The sequence below is a fragment of the Chrysemys picta genome, chromosome 18 (assembly GCF_011386835.1).
Source record: "Chrysemys picta bellii isolate R12L10 chromosome 18, ASM1138683v2, whole genome shotgun sequence".
Classification (NCBI taxonomy): Eukaryota; Metazoa; Chordata; order Testudines; family Emydidae; genus Chrysemys; species Chrysemys picta.
This window is the reverse complement of record NC_088808.1, coordinates 2,757,520-2,773,454: the sequence shown is the minus strand read 5'-3', so window position 1 is coordinate 2,773,454 and position 15,935 is coordinate 2,757,520. Positions and strand designations below refer to the sequence as shown.

Below are 15,935 nucleotides of genomic sequence, written 5' to 3'. Positions count from 1 at the left end.
ACCCAGAATCCTCCTGGGGAAGATTATTGTGACTGTGGGGACAATGAAAGCTAAAGCAAGGTGCAGTACTGGCAGCTCCCCTTGAGTTCTGGGGCGTTCCCTTGTGTAAACACATCCCCCTCTACTGACTGACCCACTAGAGGATAACAGTCTCCTACTGCTATCGGTAATGGAGTTACTCCTCCAGCTCAAGTGGGCAAGGCTTGTGGGTTGAATCTAAAGGGCCTGGGTTGGCCCCTGGCCACACCCCATGGCGGGGCGTGGGGGAGGGAGTCTGCATGGTCAGGGCCTCGCCTGGCCTGTGGAGGGTGGCTGCATTCACCAGGACTAGCAAGTGGCGCTTTCAGCAGCATGAACTGGTGGCTGTGCACCGTGGCCCAGTGGCTTGGCTTTGCCACGCAGGAGCTGGGCGCAGCATGCAGGGTCACTGTGTGCTGGGATGGGCAACAGCGCCTTTGGTGACTGGGACTGGTGAGTGCAGCCCAAGACAACATAAGCCCTGCCCGCTCAGTGAGGGGGCCCCAGGAGCCAGCCAGCCTTGTCACTGGGCAAAGAATGAAGAGCGAGGGCCCGCAGCCGACTGAAACCCCAGGGGGTGACAGCAACAAAAAGCCACCCCTGCTGGTGAGGTCAGGGCCCCAGAACTCAGCTGATACCGTGGGAGAACAAACAAACAAACGGGGGAGGCCATCCCAGCCTACCCACACCTCCGCCAAGGGGGCGGAGCCACAGAACATGGGCCAATGAATGAGCAACTGGGACACGCAGCGCACCAAGAGCGACAGCCCTGGAGGCTGCATCCCCAACCTGCAGGTGGATGCTGTGCCACAGGGCCCCCCCCGGGGTGGGGAGGGCAATTCAGCCGTGCTAGCAGAGGGATCCCTGGTGCTTTGGTTTTAAGCCCAGCTGAGGGTACACTGTAGCCAAACTCTGGACTTGGCATCACGTCCAGGTTGTTGGAGTCACACTGCATGAAAGAGATGACCCCCGGCCCCGCTTCTGCCGTTACGTTCCCATCCACCTGGAGAAGCGGAGATCGCCACAGAAAAGATGCCAGGGAGAGGGAAAGCTGCTGGCCTGGCCCCTGTGGCTTTGCTGGGTGATTGCACAGCTGAGATGTTTGGAATCCATGCCCCCTCCCACTGGCTCCACCTCAAATGCCCCCAGACAGGCGCTGCAGCAGGGGGCTGTTGCTAAGGTACATTGTCCTGGCCACGCTCGCTGGGCGGCTGGTATCTGACAGTTTTAGTGCACCCAAGAGACGCCAACACTCATAAAAGTCATTCGCCTTGTCCAATGGGATTAACCCCCCCGGAATCCGTACGTGGAGCTGCACCCGTCTTGGGCTCTGGCGTGATGGCGAGCCCCAAACCCAGCCGAGACCCCATCTAAAACACGGGTAGGGGGCAGACTAGTGACAGGATCCCACCAAAAGCAGGGGTGCGGAAGGCTCTCAGATGCGTCCAGCCAGGGGAGGGGCTCAGAGACAGCAAACCCACCATTTCACTTGGGCACTCTGGTGGAGGTGGGGCGTGGGGAGGGGCACCTGCTGCTTCCAGCCACATGGTGCAGCCCTGAGCTGATGGTGGAGCTCAGCTGAGCAACAGGGAGCGGGGAGAGGTGACAGCTCGTCCCTTGTAGTCCTTTGGGATGGGAGCACAGGGGAGGCGCTCCCTGCCCAGGAGCAACTGGGCCCAGAAGGGCTGGTGCGTAGGCAGAGCCACGGCTCCCCACTGCCCCATTCTGGGCCTGGCTGGCTGCAGGGCAGGGGCTGGCTGCACACCTTGTACAGTGGGGGAGCTGAGAGCTGTAAACGCTTTAGATGACGGAAACCACTTCAAGCCAGCAGCCCCAGCTCCAGCATACCTTGATCGGGCCCCCCAGATTCTTTTCCTCGCCCATGCTCAGGTAGCTCTGGGCAGCTCCATCCCTCCTGCTCGAATGCAGCGCTCAGCCACCAGCCAGCTGGGAGTTTGCCAGCCCCTGGGGCTTGGGCGTTTGGGGGTAGGGTGGGCACCATGGGGAGCGCCAGCCACGGGAGCGGGTTTGGGGCATTGGGGGCAGTGCTGGAGTCCGAAGGAAGTAGCTGGGCTGAGCAGAAGCTCCCTGGACTCCAGAGACCAAGACTCTTGTGTGGCCCCCGGCTCGGCCCGTCCCCAAGGGCAGGGCACTGCCACAGCCTGGGGTGCTTCACTGGGACCCCGAGGCTGGTGGCATGGACACGCTAGCACACGAGGGCCCCTGCAGGAAATCCCATGGCCCAGGCAGGGCGGGCACACCTTGGGAAGGTTAGGGAGCACCTGCTGCAATGGAGAAACAGGAGGGGAGCTAGCAGAGCACCTTGGGCTCTCAACTAAGATGCTGGGGGGGGGGGGGGGGGACGGGGGGGGACACACACTGCAGGCAGCTGGCTTCAAACAGCAAGTTGGCTGGACAGTGCCACAGCGGGGTAGGGGTGGAGGGTTAGAGCTGCTAGGCTGCAAGGAATTCATTAGTCCTAAGGCTGGCAAGGGATCCAATCCTGAGATACCTGCCCTGGCTGCAGTGAGGGGCCTCCCATGGCCCTCCATCCCCTCAGCCTTCCCTCCCCGACCCCCCGCATTACAAGGGGAGCACCCTGAGGAGAGGGTGCGTGTCTGTGCCAGAGGGAGGAAAGGCCCCTGGCCTGGAGAGCTCCTCCGGCACGCAGCCCTGCAGCATGTGCAGGGAGATGCTCCCAGGCAGGATTTGGCAGTAAGCCGAAGCTGGCAATCGTCCAAGCTTCTTTGCTGGGGCAGAGGAGAAACACGGATGGCAGCAGCTGTGAGCGTCCTCATGGGGCAGTCACCTGCTGCCTGGAACTGGCAGCAACTCCAGCACCAGAACAATGGCAGGGAGGGTGCTCATCACGCATCTTCCGTGCCCTGCACCTGCCCCCTCTGCGAGAGGCCGTTCTGCACCAGCTCACTGCTGCTCATGCCTGAGCTTTGGCCTCCCACCCCGCCAGCAGGGAGCACCGGGGATGCCCTCTGCATGGCAGGGCGGGGGGAGCTCCCACAGGATGCCTGGCTCCGGCCTGTGGGCAGGGGGCAGTCAGTAGGGCTGTATTTACACTAGGCCCAGCTGATTTCCAGCCCTGCGCACAAGCACAGCAGCCCCTCCAGAGAAACTGCATCCTGAACCCAGCCTCTGCCGTAAGGAGTGACCCAGCTGGGCGGCCCCTGGGAAACCCCCTTCAGCCCCCCTTCTTTAAAACACAGGCCACCCCTACCCCCACTCCTCAGAGCCAGTTTCCCCTGGCAGGGCTGAACCACGCCCACCCTGTGTGCAGGCACAAACACCCCTCCCACAAGCACACGTAATCCATGCCCACCCTGCCTGTACCTCGCCCGATCCCTGCCCCATGCACGTCCATGCCATGCCCCCTGCATGCCAGCGTTCACTCCCCTCCCCACTCAGCAGCTGCGCTGGACTTCGGCTAGAAGTGTAACCAGAAAACATTTGGCACTTTCCCTGAAAGCACCTGCCCCACCCCCCGCAGGTGTCTGCACCCCCCAAACAGACACCCCCCTTCACAACACAGCTTTAACCCCTTGGAAACCATGGGGTGGGTGCTGCAGAGCACCACCTGAGCGGCCATCCGATGCCAGGGAGGTGCAAAGGCATGTGATGGGGTTCATTTAACCCTGAACTTGCTGGACTGTTTGCAGCACCGGAAAGGCCCAGTCCAGCACTCCGGGATTGCTCTTTGGTGATCCCGCTTGTTTGGGGGCTGGGGCCCTGCAGTAAGCGGCTCCCGTCACTCAGGCGTGGGGCCAGGCTTAGGGCAGGAGCTCCTTGGCAAAGATCACAGCTCCCCCCCCCCCAAGCCAGAGCGAGCAGAGCTTTCCCTGCAGCAGGCTGTTGTGTAAGGTGCGGGTTGGGATGGGGAGCGCCTGCTCGCTCTCTGCAGGGCCCCACGAAGGAGCCTCCCCCAATAAACCCAAGGGCTGCTGGCGCGGTAAGTCCTGAAGCCAGAGCAAGGCCTGTGGGGCATTGCCATAACCAAGAGGCTGTTCCAGGAAGGTGGCCCCCTGGAGAGCCGCGGAGGATAAATCCTGGCTCAGGACACGCTGGTTCCCTTACCGAGGAGCTGGGCAGAGGGCGGCAATGTCTGGGCGGGGCGGGCTGTGGTCCTGCTTCCTGCCCCTTGCAGAGAGGCGCAGGGATGCCTGGCGGTGGCTATGTCTCCAGTGCAGAGCCCCCTCCCGTGGCGCTGCTTACCCCTCCCCAACTGACATTAGCTGGCCTGCGGACCCCCTCTTCCACCGCCACCGCTGCCTCTACAGGGCCGTGGCCGGGGCTCAGTCCCGCTTGAGCCATCCGAGAAAGAGTTACCGGGATTTGCAAAGCTCTGGGCTCATGCCCCGCCTCGGCCACTGTGGAGGAGGCTGAATGGCTGGGGAGCCTTGCACCAGGCTCCGGGCTAGTTACTACCGTCAGTGACGTTCAGGAGCGGGGAGCAGCAGCATGGCTTTGAATTCCACTGGGGACACCAATTTGGGCAAAACTCCAGATGGGTTTGAGCCTCCTGGGGGCCCAGGCGGCCTGGCACTGCCCGGAGAGGAGGAGCAGCATAGACGCTACCAGAAACAGTCACCCTTCTGCAGTGCACCCCCGCCCGGGGGCAGGAGGAGCTCTCCTGCTGGGCCTGGCTCAGGAGTTTTATTCTCGCTGAGAATCCACAGAGACCAACTTGGCTCTAGATCCTGCTGCAACATGGGCTGGAAAGCCCTAGGCCCCATGGCTTGCAGGGCCCCAGCTCCCCCAGCAGAGCGCAGCCCAGGATTCCTGCACTACGAGCAGCCAGCACCAGACCCCACCTGGGCCCGGGCTCCTCCATCCCCAGAGGAGCTGGCCACACACAACTCAGGAACGCAGCCCTCTTTGAGCTGTTCCTTGGCTTTGCACATAAGGCCAGGTTGGGTACCAGGCTCCCTGCCCAGTTATGCTGGGAGGGGTGGGAATGACCTGCTGCAATGGAGAAGAGGGAGGTGGGCTGGGGGGAGAACTGGGGGCTGTCGCTGCTGGCTTTGCCCTGGAAGTGGGTTATTGTCAGCCACAGATAAAGTGCATCAAGTGTCTTGGACCTTTTACCCCTCATGGCCTCCACCCTAAGTCAGGCACTGGCAGGCTCCCACGCTGGCCTGGCACAGCAGGAGCGTCCTGCCCCAGTCTACACGGCGCTCGCAGGGCCTGAGCACCCCACAGGATGGGGCCCTTGGCTGACTCAGCCCTTGGGAGGGGCTGGAGGGGGACCAGGGGGATTTTGGCAAGTGGAAGCAGCGTGTGGGGACAGCTGTGCACAGGCCTGAGGGGAGGGAATGCCTACAGCATAGAGACCACGTAGAGCCTCATACTGTATAGAGAGCTACAGCGTGCACCTGTATAGAGCCGCATACTGTACAGAGAGCTACAGCGTGCACCTGTATAGAGCCGCATGCTGTACAGAGAGCTACAGCGTGCACCTGTATAGAGCCGCATACTGTACAGAGAGCTACAGCGTGCACCTGTATAGAGCCGCATACTGTACAGAGAGCTACAGCGTGCACCTGTATAGAGCCGCATGCTGTACAGAGAGCTACAGCGTGCACCTGTATAGAGCCGCATGCTGTACAGAGAGCTACAGCGTGCACCTGTATAGAGCCGCATGCTGTACAGAGAGCTACAGCGTGCACCTGTATAGAGCCGCATACTGTACAGAGAGCTACAGCGTGCACCTGTATAGAGCCGCATGCTGTACAGAGAGCTACAGCGTGCACCTGTATAGAGCCGCATGCTGTACAGAGAGCTACAGCGTGCACCTGTATAGAGCCGCATGCTGTACAGAGAGCTACAGCGTGCACCTGTATAGAGCCGCATGCTGTACAGAGAGCTACAGCGTGCACCTGTATAGAGCCGCATGCTGTACAGAGAGCTACAGCGTGCACCTGTATAGAGCCGCATGCTGTACAGAGAGCTACAGCGTGCACCTGTATAGAGCCGCATGCTGTACAGAGAGCTACAGCGTGCACCTGTATAGAGCCGCATGCTGTACAGAGAGCTACAGCGTGCACCTGTATAGAGCCGCATGCTGTACAGAGAGCTACAGCGTGCACCTGTATAGAGCCGCATGCTGTACAGAGAGCTACAGCGTGCACCTGTATAGAGCCGCATGCTGTATAAAGACCACCTACAGGGCACACGGTAGAGACTCACTGTATAGACACTATATAGAGTGCTCTGTATTGAGCCTCATATTGTACAATGCCCATAATGAGCTCATTGTATGGAGACTCATATCGTATAGCCCCCACACTGTATAGCAGGGGTGTAGCCACGAGTGGGCCTGGGAGGGCCATGGCCCACCCCTCAGCCCCAGCTCTGCTCCGGCCCCAGCTTGCCCCACTTTGCCTGCCTGCCCGGCACTCCAGCCGCGGAGTGGGGTTGGGGCGTGGGGGCTTGCCCTGCTCCACCTGCCTGGGGCTCGTGTGGGCAGCGGGGGGCTTTCCCCCCTTTGCCCAGCTCGAGAGCCCTGTCAGGGGTTTACCTCACTCCAGCCGGGGAGCAGGGTTGGGCACTTGCCCAGCTCCATCCACTCACCCGGTGCTCCAGCCAGGGAGTGGGGTCGGGGCGCGGGGGCTTGCTCTGCTCCGTCCGACGCTGCAGCTGGGGAGCGGGGTTGGGGCAAGCCCCAGTGCCCCGTTCCCACTCCCTGGCTGGAGCACCAGGTGGGCAGAGCGGGGCAAGCCCCAACACCCCAATCCTGCTCCCCGGTGGTGGCGCCCTTTTTTCTGGGGCCCTCCAATTGGCTGGGGCCTCTGGGCACGCCCCTTTGGCCCAGTGGCTAATCCACCACTAGGAGGAGGACGAGCTTCAGGTGACCCAGCGAAGGCAGAGGAGTCCTCAAAAGAGGTAGGCCTGCCACTTGGGGGGCCAGGCCCGGCGAGGGGCGTGGGACGGGAGCCATTGCCGCTGGAGAGCGGGGTCTCCTCCCAGAGCTGGGTGTGCACCTGGGGCCCCTGGCCAGAGCGTCCACCACCCCCAGCAAGGTCCTCCCACCCCGTCATTACCCGCCCACCCAAAGTTGGAACCCACCCAAAATGTTCCATCCTGGCTACGCCACTGCAGTCTAGAGCCTCAGGCTGCATAGAGACGTCTAGTGTGCCCGCTGGGACTCATCCCATACAGAGCCCATGGGGGGGGCACTGTATACAGACTCATACCATATAACATGCTATATAGAGACTCAGACGCATAGGGCCAAATTTTCAAATGAGAGACACAAATGTGTCTGTAGAATCCAAAGCCCCTAGCATGCTCCCAAGCCCCCTCTGCACTCACCCCCATGTGCCAAGACATGGCCCTGAACCCCCACTGTACAGTTATGCAACCAGGCAGACAAATGGGCACCGCTGTGCTAAGACACTGGGGCTACTTGCAGAGGCCAGGTTGAAAACATGCCCCTTCCTGGCTATCTCCAGAATTAAACAAGGTGGAGACGGGAGGGGGGAGAGGAACTGTCCGCTTGGGAGCAGCTATGGGCAAGTTTGGTGTCTAGGCAGTGAGATGGAGTGGGCATGGCAGGGAACTTAAAATGATTGCTCTGGCCACACTTGCTTAGAGGTAGCCGTGTTGTCTAGTGGTTAGATTTAGGGAGTAGCAACAGGCAGGGTTCTACGCTGATCTGTTATTAGAACAGCTGCAGGCCAGTCGCTTGTCACCCTGTGCCTTGGCCAAGCCCACCTGGGAATCAGGTTAAACAAAGAGAAGGCAGTGAAAGAACCTCACTGGACCTGTGGCACTGGAGTTACCCTCCACAGAGCAGCCCTCTCCTCATGGCAAATCTCACGTGACAGGGCCAGCCCCACCCCTACCCCTCTCTCCCCACCAAGGCCAACCAGGATCTAGAGAGCTCAGCAAACCCTGCCCTGACTAGCCAGTGGCCACAGAGGCAGGTGGCCTGAGCCCCATGGAGTCCATGGATCTGCGCTGCCCCGTTAGGACAGCATCTTCCCAGGCCTCCCCGGGACCCACGCACCAACAGTTATCTGCTAGAAATGACAGGAAGATTCTGACTGACCAGTTTAGCGCGTCAATAATAAAATACCTGTCTACAAAGGGGACTAAACAGGCAGCGCTGGTCACATGAGGTCGTCCAGGAGGTTGGGGCTGGCGACCCAGTCCAGGGTCCGTGGCTCAGAGGCGGCCATGATCATACACATGAACTGCTTTCCAGTCCGCCTGTCAATGGGGTAGATGGTGGTGGGCGTGAACCTCTTGTTGCTCTCCACAAAGTCGCACAGCTGCTCGTAGATCTTGGGGAACTCATGGCGCAGGAAGACGCCTCGGATCCGCAGCTCCCGCTGGATGTTGATGAAGCAGACCTCCCGGGCCTTCCGCCCTTCCTCCCCCTCCTTGTCGATGTCCGCCGTACCAGGCGGGGGGGTCAGGATCAAGGTCTCCATGTCCCGCTCCTTCTTTATGATCTGTTTCTCGGGGCTGGAGGAGGCTAAGGCCACCTTGGCATATTTCCTGACTGTCGGCACCTGGACCTTAGGGGATGGCCTCACAGGCACTTTTTGTCCAACGGCCACGGTTACATTCAAGAGGAAACATTCCTCAGGGTCGTACTGGCTGCCAGACACCCCCAAATCCCGGGCATAATCCCCCAGGCTCTCCGCATAGCCCTCCAGCTCCCGCAGGGACAGGTAGGTGGGGGACATCAGCAGACTCTCCAAGCCAAACTGGAGGAAGTTCTCGGCCGAGCCTGAGCTGGGGAAACCCAGGAACAGCACCCCTCGCCCCCGGGAAAGGTACCCCACCTTGGCGATGCGCGAGAAGGCCTTGTGCACCTCGGCGTTCTCCCGGCAGAACTGCAGCACGTGCCGGCAGATGCTCCCAATACGCCCGTAGATGCAGCTCTCCTTGTGGGTGTCCCAGTCCTCGCGGCGGCAACTCCGGGAGCAGTAGTATGTATAGCAGCTGTGGCAGGACTTGAAGTAGAGGCAGGCATTGAACATGGTCTCCGTGCGCTTGCACTTGGCGTTTGAACACATCATCATGTCGTCCTCATCCGCGCTCAGCTCCGGGGAGCAGTCATCCTGCTGCTTCTCAAAGCTGCTGCTGGAGACAGACAGGGCGAGCGAGCGGCCACCCTGCTCCTTGCGTACGTCTCTGTGGAAGGAACTCGGGCCTGGCTGCTCCTTGGTGGGCCTGGGCTCCCCCACCAATAAAGGCAGCGGCTTCCTGGCCTCCGGCTTCCTGGCAGGCCCAGGAGCGTCGTTGTCGATCAGCCTCTTGAGCTGGTCTGTCAGGCTGTCCCCGTTGCTGGGGCGGCGGCTGGGCGGGGGCTTGGAGTCGATGACCAGGTCTGTGATCAACTCGTCCAACTGCTCCAGGCTGCGCTGGCGGGCGGAGCTGCTTTGGATGGTGTCTTTGGCAGTGGGATCCGAGTAGTAGTGAGCGGTGCGGGAGCGCTGTCCATCCCGCCCGGAATCCAGCATATCCCAGCTGGCCGAGCGCTTCTCGCTCTTGCTCAGCCCATTGGCTTTGATGTCGTTGTCGGTGATGGTGATTTCTGGGGTGACAAACCAGGAGCGGCCCAGGGGGCACCGCCCACCGTCTGCGTGCATCTTCTCCATGATGGAGTTCTCCGAGAGGGAGAGCGCTGCATAGCGCTTGGGGGAACTGGACAGATTGATCACCACGGGCTGCCGCCGGTCGTCAGGAGATAAGGCACGGTGCTGCTCCCGGGCGAGCAGGTTCTCATAGCTGCGCCCGCGGAACATGGGGTCTTCCCTGCGGACACTGGGCGCCAGGATGTTGTCCCAGGATTTGGAGTAATGCCGGGTGTCTGTGCCTAGGCGGGGCTGGTTGGCGCTGTAGCTGGCATGCCAAGAGGAAAGCAAGGCCTCCTGCCCAGAGGGATGAGGTGCAAAGCGGGACATCTGCAAGGTCTGGTAGGGCAGTGCACCCCGGTCCGGGCAGTACCAGTCGCTGAACTGCAAAGGCTGGGTGCTACGGGCATGAGGGTACGTCCGCGAAATGGATTCCCTCTCGTGGTATTTGCCATAATCCTCAGCATAGAACAACCGGGAGGAGGTGTTCAGAGCGGGGTACACCCTGGGGTCCTCTGTATAGAGGGGTTTGGTGGGCATGCCCCTGGAGGCATAGAATCGAGGGTCTTCTCTGTAGAAGGTGTGGGCAGGGGCTTCCTGGATGGGGTAGGTGCGAGCCTCTTCCACGTAGAAAGTCCTTGGTGGGATGGTGTGGATATTACCTTTGGCTGGGTCCTCTGTGTAGAAGGGCTGTGGAGGGAGGTGGCGCCCTAGGTATGGGCGAGGACACGCCTCGTAGCCAGAGCTTTTCAGTGGCATGCCGAGGCCAGGGCACCCGGCTGGTTCCTCTGTGTAGAAGAACTTGGTGGGCACGTTTGGAGTGGAGAAGGTCACACAGCCCCTCTCGGGATAGTCCTGCGGGGAGGGCACGGCCTGGTAAACCTGGCCTCGGGGGTCACCTTCGTAGTACTCGTTGGGATAGGGCAGCCTGTGCTCCCCGCTGTAGGATTCGCTGGGTGTGGGAGTGCGGGACATGGACACCTGCCTGCTGCTTGGGATGGTCAGGCTCCGGATAGCGCCGGGCGGCCTCGGCCAGTATGGCATCTCCATCCTGCTCTGGGCCTTCAGGCTGCGTGCCGCGTGCACCAGCACCGCCTCGTCTGGCTTCATGTCCATCCGGCACTTGACATGCAGGCTTGTGGCCGGCCTCCCACCAGGGGCCTCCTCCGGGCAGTTGCTGCTGACACATAGTGGGGAGATGCGGCTGGTGCTGCTCCGTTGGGGCTGCAGCTTGATGGGGTGTACCTCATTCATTGGGGCCTTCATTGGGGCATATCCGCTCCCCCTGCGCGGGGACGTCTCCGTCCTCGCAGGCTCCCTGGAGAGGCGCAGAGCCTCCCGTCCCCGCCTGGCCGGCATGGGGGGAGACGAGGATGACATCTGGATGGGAATGGGAGTGAAGGTGGATTTCACCCGAGGGGCGCTCTTGGACCTCGCTCGCCTCTTTGGCTCCGCCCGAGCCAATGGCTCCTTGGAGCCTTCCCTGCCATGAGGGGGTGGCCTGGTGTTCTGAACGTCCGGCCTGGGAGGAGCCTTCCTGCCTCCGGAGCCTGAGGAAGGCTCGGGGGTGCCCGGGTGCCGGCAGGGGCGCTCCATAGCAGGAGCAGGGGCCAGCTGGTCGTCGAGCAACTCAAGAAAGTCAAAGCTCCTACAGTGGCGCTTGTTGAAGGGCTGCGGGTCGCGCGGCAAAGACGCAGACATGAAGGCGTCACATTGTGTCAGTGGCTGGCAGATGATGGAATCCCTGGGTGCTGGGCACTTCACCTCTAGGTCTTGATACACCATAGACACCAGTATGTCAGGTGGGTCGGTTCGTGTCATCTTAAACAAGCTCTTCCTTCTCCAGCTCCTCTTCAGATCATCTCAGGGAAAGCCAGCCAGCCCTGCAACAGGAGAGAGAAGGGGCCTTGAGTCTCATTCTGCAGAGGCCCGCTCAAGACAGGTTATTTTTGAAAGCTCCTGATTTTTAGCCAATGTCATGATTTTGGGGGCTTGACTCATGATCCCGCAATGCTTGGGGTTGGCAATGCTGGTGGGTCTAGTAGGCATATGTGCAAAGGTGTTCATGCTGGGGTAAGAACTGGAGCTGGCCGAATGGTGGAGAGACAGTGATGGGGAATTCCAAACAGCCACGGCCTGGTTCAGAATTGGTGAGAACAAGGCTTATTCACATGCATGTTTTGGGGGGGCTGTTCCTCTAGGAGTGCCCAGTCTGCTTGTGACCAAGGGCATCCAGTGCTCAGATACTACAGTGCCAGAGGCCAGGGCCATACCAGAGATACCATGAGCAGGCATGGCCCAGGATTTACAGAGAGGGTCGAAAATCTGAATTTTCATTATGCAGGAAACTTCACTATTCCCACATTTGTTTCATTCAGAATCGGGCCACAGCAAAGTTGATGTATCAACATCTTTTGCCAAATGGAAAGTTTTGATTCAGAAATGTTGCCACATTTTGTTTCAGCTTAGTTTGACCTTAATCTGTGTCTATCTGAGGCGTCACAGTGCAGTTCAATCGGAGGGAGGCTGTGATGCATCATGGATGATGTACTCCAGCCAGAGAGCTTAACCCATAGAGAAGAAGTGGGAGGGCATGAGACACCACAACAGCTCCGGTGGACAAAGATTAATATCAAACTGATCCAAAAGGAATTATTTTATTTTGATTTTTCTGAAGGCAAATTGGAAAGTTTCAGCAAAATTGAGATTTTCTTGTGGAAAATTTCAATATTTCAGAAAGTGCAGTTTTCATAAGAAAGAAAGAAAGAAAATTCCCAGCCAGGTGAATTTATCAGTGCCCGTTCATTCCCTGCTGCCAACCCACCAGGAGGGAGTTGATAACAGAACACCCAGAGCAAAGAGAATCATGGAAACAGAGAGACCATGTCCTGGTTGCTCCCTCTCTGGCTTCCGGCCAGCCTGCTTTGAACCCAATCCTCCTCTCGTTTGTACCGCAGAATGGCATGGACCGCAGTGGGATTACTCCTGATTTACACCCGTCTGCGTCCCAGCTGGACCAGCCTTGTGCTGATCTGATTGCGCCCAGGGGCTCTGGGGCAGGGAGTGGATCTGGTGCCCTATACAGCACCAAGCCCTTCTTGTACAAGTGCAGCAATTCCTCATTCTCCTTTTTGTAAGTCTCAGTCGCCCACTGAGGAAGCGAACACAGCACCGTGTGACTTACGCAACCAATGGTACATCCCAGATAAACAGTGGCAAGTATGCAGACAACCCCTGCCAGCTGAACAGAGGGCAGGGATCCATTACATCAACTCGCCAAATTCCACACATCGTGTCTCTGCAACCAGTAATCTGACCAGCTCTACACAGACCCACACTGGCACGTGTAAACCAGCACCTGCATGCATGGGATAAACAAGCACAGCTGTATCGGGGATGGGCGTGGCTAATTACAAGGATGCTTGCAGTGAAGCTGTGTCGGAGAGCTCAGCTCTAGGGGACACAGGTCAGACCCCCCACAAGATCTAAGCGCTCTGTCTAGGGCCTGTCAAAGCAATGATCTGCTGCTTGGGATGCAGGGCTGGTGGTGTAATCAGAAGTCCCGCCCACTTGGTCTGGGCTTAGAGAGATCTGTCTGGTGGCACTAGGCAGCACAGATTGTGTTTGTCTGGAAGCTAAGAGCCAGAGAGAACCACAGGGACCGGCTGTGTCCAGCAGCCTCAATCAAGAATCACCTTTATGGTCCTTGTGTAACCCACACACCTTCTGGGTGTGGGATTCTGTCCCATCTAGTGGCACTGAGACCAAGTAGCGAGAGAGAGAGAGAGAGTTAAATGAGTCTGCTCTACAGCCTTAGCTACCAGCCAGGTGGCTTTTAGCTCCTGTGGTAGGGTAGAGGCTCATGCATGAAGCGCCTGAGGTCCCCAGTTCAATCCCGCCCACCAACGACCGGGGTCTGTCAGCATTCCACTTGCAGCCCTGTCCTACCTCTCCCAAGAATCACCCCCCAGGGCTGACAAGAAGAGCACTGCAGGGTGGTCTGTACACAGCACGGTCGAGGGATGTCCCAGATTTGTCTTGTGCACCTCACTTAAAAACTACTTGCTTACAAATCAGACACAAAAAAGGACCACAGCACACTATTGCTGACTTTCTCATTTTACCATATAATTATAAACTATCCATTGGAATATAAATGTTGTACTTACATTTCAGTGTATAGTCTCTGGAGCAGTATAAACAAGTCATTGTCTGCATGAAATTTTAATGTTACTGACTTCACTAGTCCTTTTCTGTAGCCTGTTGTAAAACTAGACAAATCTCTAGATGAGCTGATGTACCCCTGGAAGACCTCTGCGTACCTTTGGGAGTACACATACCCCTGATTGAGAACCACTGTCCCAGGCACCATGTGCATAGAAACCTTCCATTACAGTGCAGGTCCCTGAACCAGGCAGGATGAGAGCTTGCCACACACTCACAAGAGTTGTATTTCTGCAGGGTTGTTTTTGGCAGGGATACCACTGGACGCAGACGTTCTCCTGGCTAGAATTCTCCCCCGCCACAGGGAATCTCTCTCCACGCATGCCTGGGGCCAGATTTTCAGACCCAGGTGCCTGAATGGAGAATGCATGTGCAAAGATGTGGTTATGTGTGCAAAATAGGGGCACCGCACTGCAGATTTTGCTCAGGCAGTCACCTGCTTTGCACACCCAGCTGTGTGGTTTGCACACCCAGTTACATGCCTGCGTCCATGTGTTTTGCATGAATGGCAGCATTTCTGCATGTGCAGACACTCTCTGGGCCTGTGCACACAGCATGGCTCAAGGGTGGCAGTGGTACTTGGCACTTTAAGCACAGGCATTTGTGTCTAAAATCTGGTCCCTGAGGATGTAGTAGGACTTCTAGAGAATCAGCAGGGGTCCCAATGCAGCTGGGAGCTCTGCTCCCTCCGGGGAGCAGGGTCAATGCACCATACACTGGTATGCTGTGGGCGTAGGCCTTGCTCTAGTGACTGGCCCCTGCAGCTACTGCCCACAGCCTGCTCCTTACAGCTAGTTCTCGCTCAGCTCACGGGTCAGAGGCCGGTGCTTTGGATGCTGAAGAGCCCCGGTTTGACCCCATTGCGGACGGGAGTGCTGTGGGCAGATGGCCGTGGTTTGTAAGGCCATACCCGTGTGAGGGGCAGGGGCAGGCAGCCAGCTTGTGTTAGACTACAGAGAACGTATCTGGTCTGAAGCCCTGGTAAAGGTTTGACTCATACGTTCAGTCCTGCTCTCCCCATTATTACGGTGTTGGGGAGCAGGGCAGTCTGCGACCAGGAGGACTAAAAAAATCAAAACTCGCCTCAGCCGCCTGAGGCTGGGGAGGTTTCTGGAGCAGGAAGGGAGTTTGGGCAGCTTGTTTGTTCCTACCTGGTCTGATGGCAGTGGGGTGTATTTGGGTGGGCAAAGCTGGCACAGGCTGCTGTGTCAGCTCCATGCCGGGATCCGCTCTGGGGCTGGAAAATAAAACACATCAAATGAATCCAGGAAGTTACTGCTCAGCCTCCTGAGGGCAGGAGCTGGGCCTTCCCTGCGCCGCCCTGCTGAGCCCAGCTCCAGCCCCGTTCAGCCCTGGGGTCCCTCCCCTGGGCAGGGCCACACGGCATCTCCCTGGGGAGCTCCAGACAGACACTGAGATCTTGTGGGACGGAGAGAGGACCAAGCAGGTCAAAGTGACATGGCCACGATCCTGCCAGGAGTAAGAGCCTCTGCTCCAGAGTCCTGGGAAAGTGGAGAGAGCATGTCTCCCTCGAGGGGCCACAGCCAGCATCGAGGATATCAGCCGACTACTTGGTCACAGTGAGAAGAGTTTTCCCAGCCTCTGAAGGGGCAGTGGCTTGTGCCTTTGGTGTTGGAAAGCCCAGGTTCTTATCCTGGCTAGTGTCGCATGGTGGGTTATCAAAGACCTTTCCTGATGGGGGCAAATCACTACAGCATGGCTTCCCCGGGGTGGGGTCAGAGCTGAGGCTAGACACTAGACACCCCCTTTTTCCTTTTCCAGGCAGTGAATTAAGATAGTGGCCCTCTCCCCTCATCTCTGGGCTGTGACTGGCTTCAAGAGAGCTGCTGCTTGCACCCCTTTGTCCTTCCTGCCACATCTATGCTGGATCTCTCCGTGGTGACTAGTGCTTCATTTGTAATGAAAGAGGAACCAGCCCAGAGGGGCCAGGGCTCTCAACTGCCAGGCCCCAGCACAAATTAAGCACTGGTGGTGACGCTGCTGGGGAAAATAGTTCCCATTGACAAAATCTTTCCTTCTTGCACCTCCCAGAGCGTTTTGCAAACTATACACCATCAGCTGTCAGGTCAGCCA

General features: G+C 58.6%; 1 protein-coding gene across 11 annotated transcripts in view; it reads right to left on the bottom strand.

Moving 5' to 3' along the window:
- AJM1 (apical junction component 1 homolog) overlaps window positions 1–15,935 on the bottom strand; it is a 41,621-nt gene that overhangs the window by 5,894 nt on the left and 19,792 nt on the right. For 4 of the 11 annotated variants that reach the window (XM_065572023.1, XM_008173809.4, XM_005295594.4 and 1 more), the window contains exons 2-3: window positions 14,993–15,078; window positions 8,070–11,500 (exon numbers count right to left, since the gene is read on the bottom strand). In XM_065572023.1, the coding sequence (XP_065428095.1) occupies window positions 8,142–11,438 (3,297 nt within the window). In that variant the 5' untranslated portion in view covers window positions 11,439–11,500; window positions 14,993–15,078 and the 3' untranslated portion in view covers window positions 8,070–8,141. Of the gene's footprint in view, window positions 1–8,069; window positions 11,501–14,059; window positions 14,195–14,992; window positions 15,079–15,935 lie in introns of those variants that run through there. The other 7 variants (XM_065572024.1, XM_065572021.1, XM_065572019.1 and 4 more) reach the window with 3 other exon arrangements.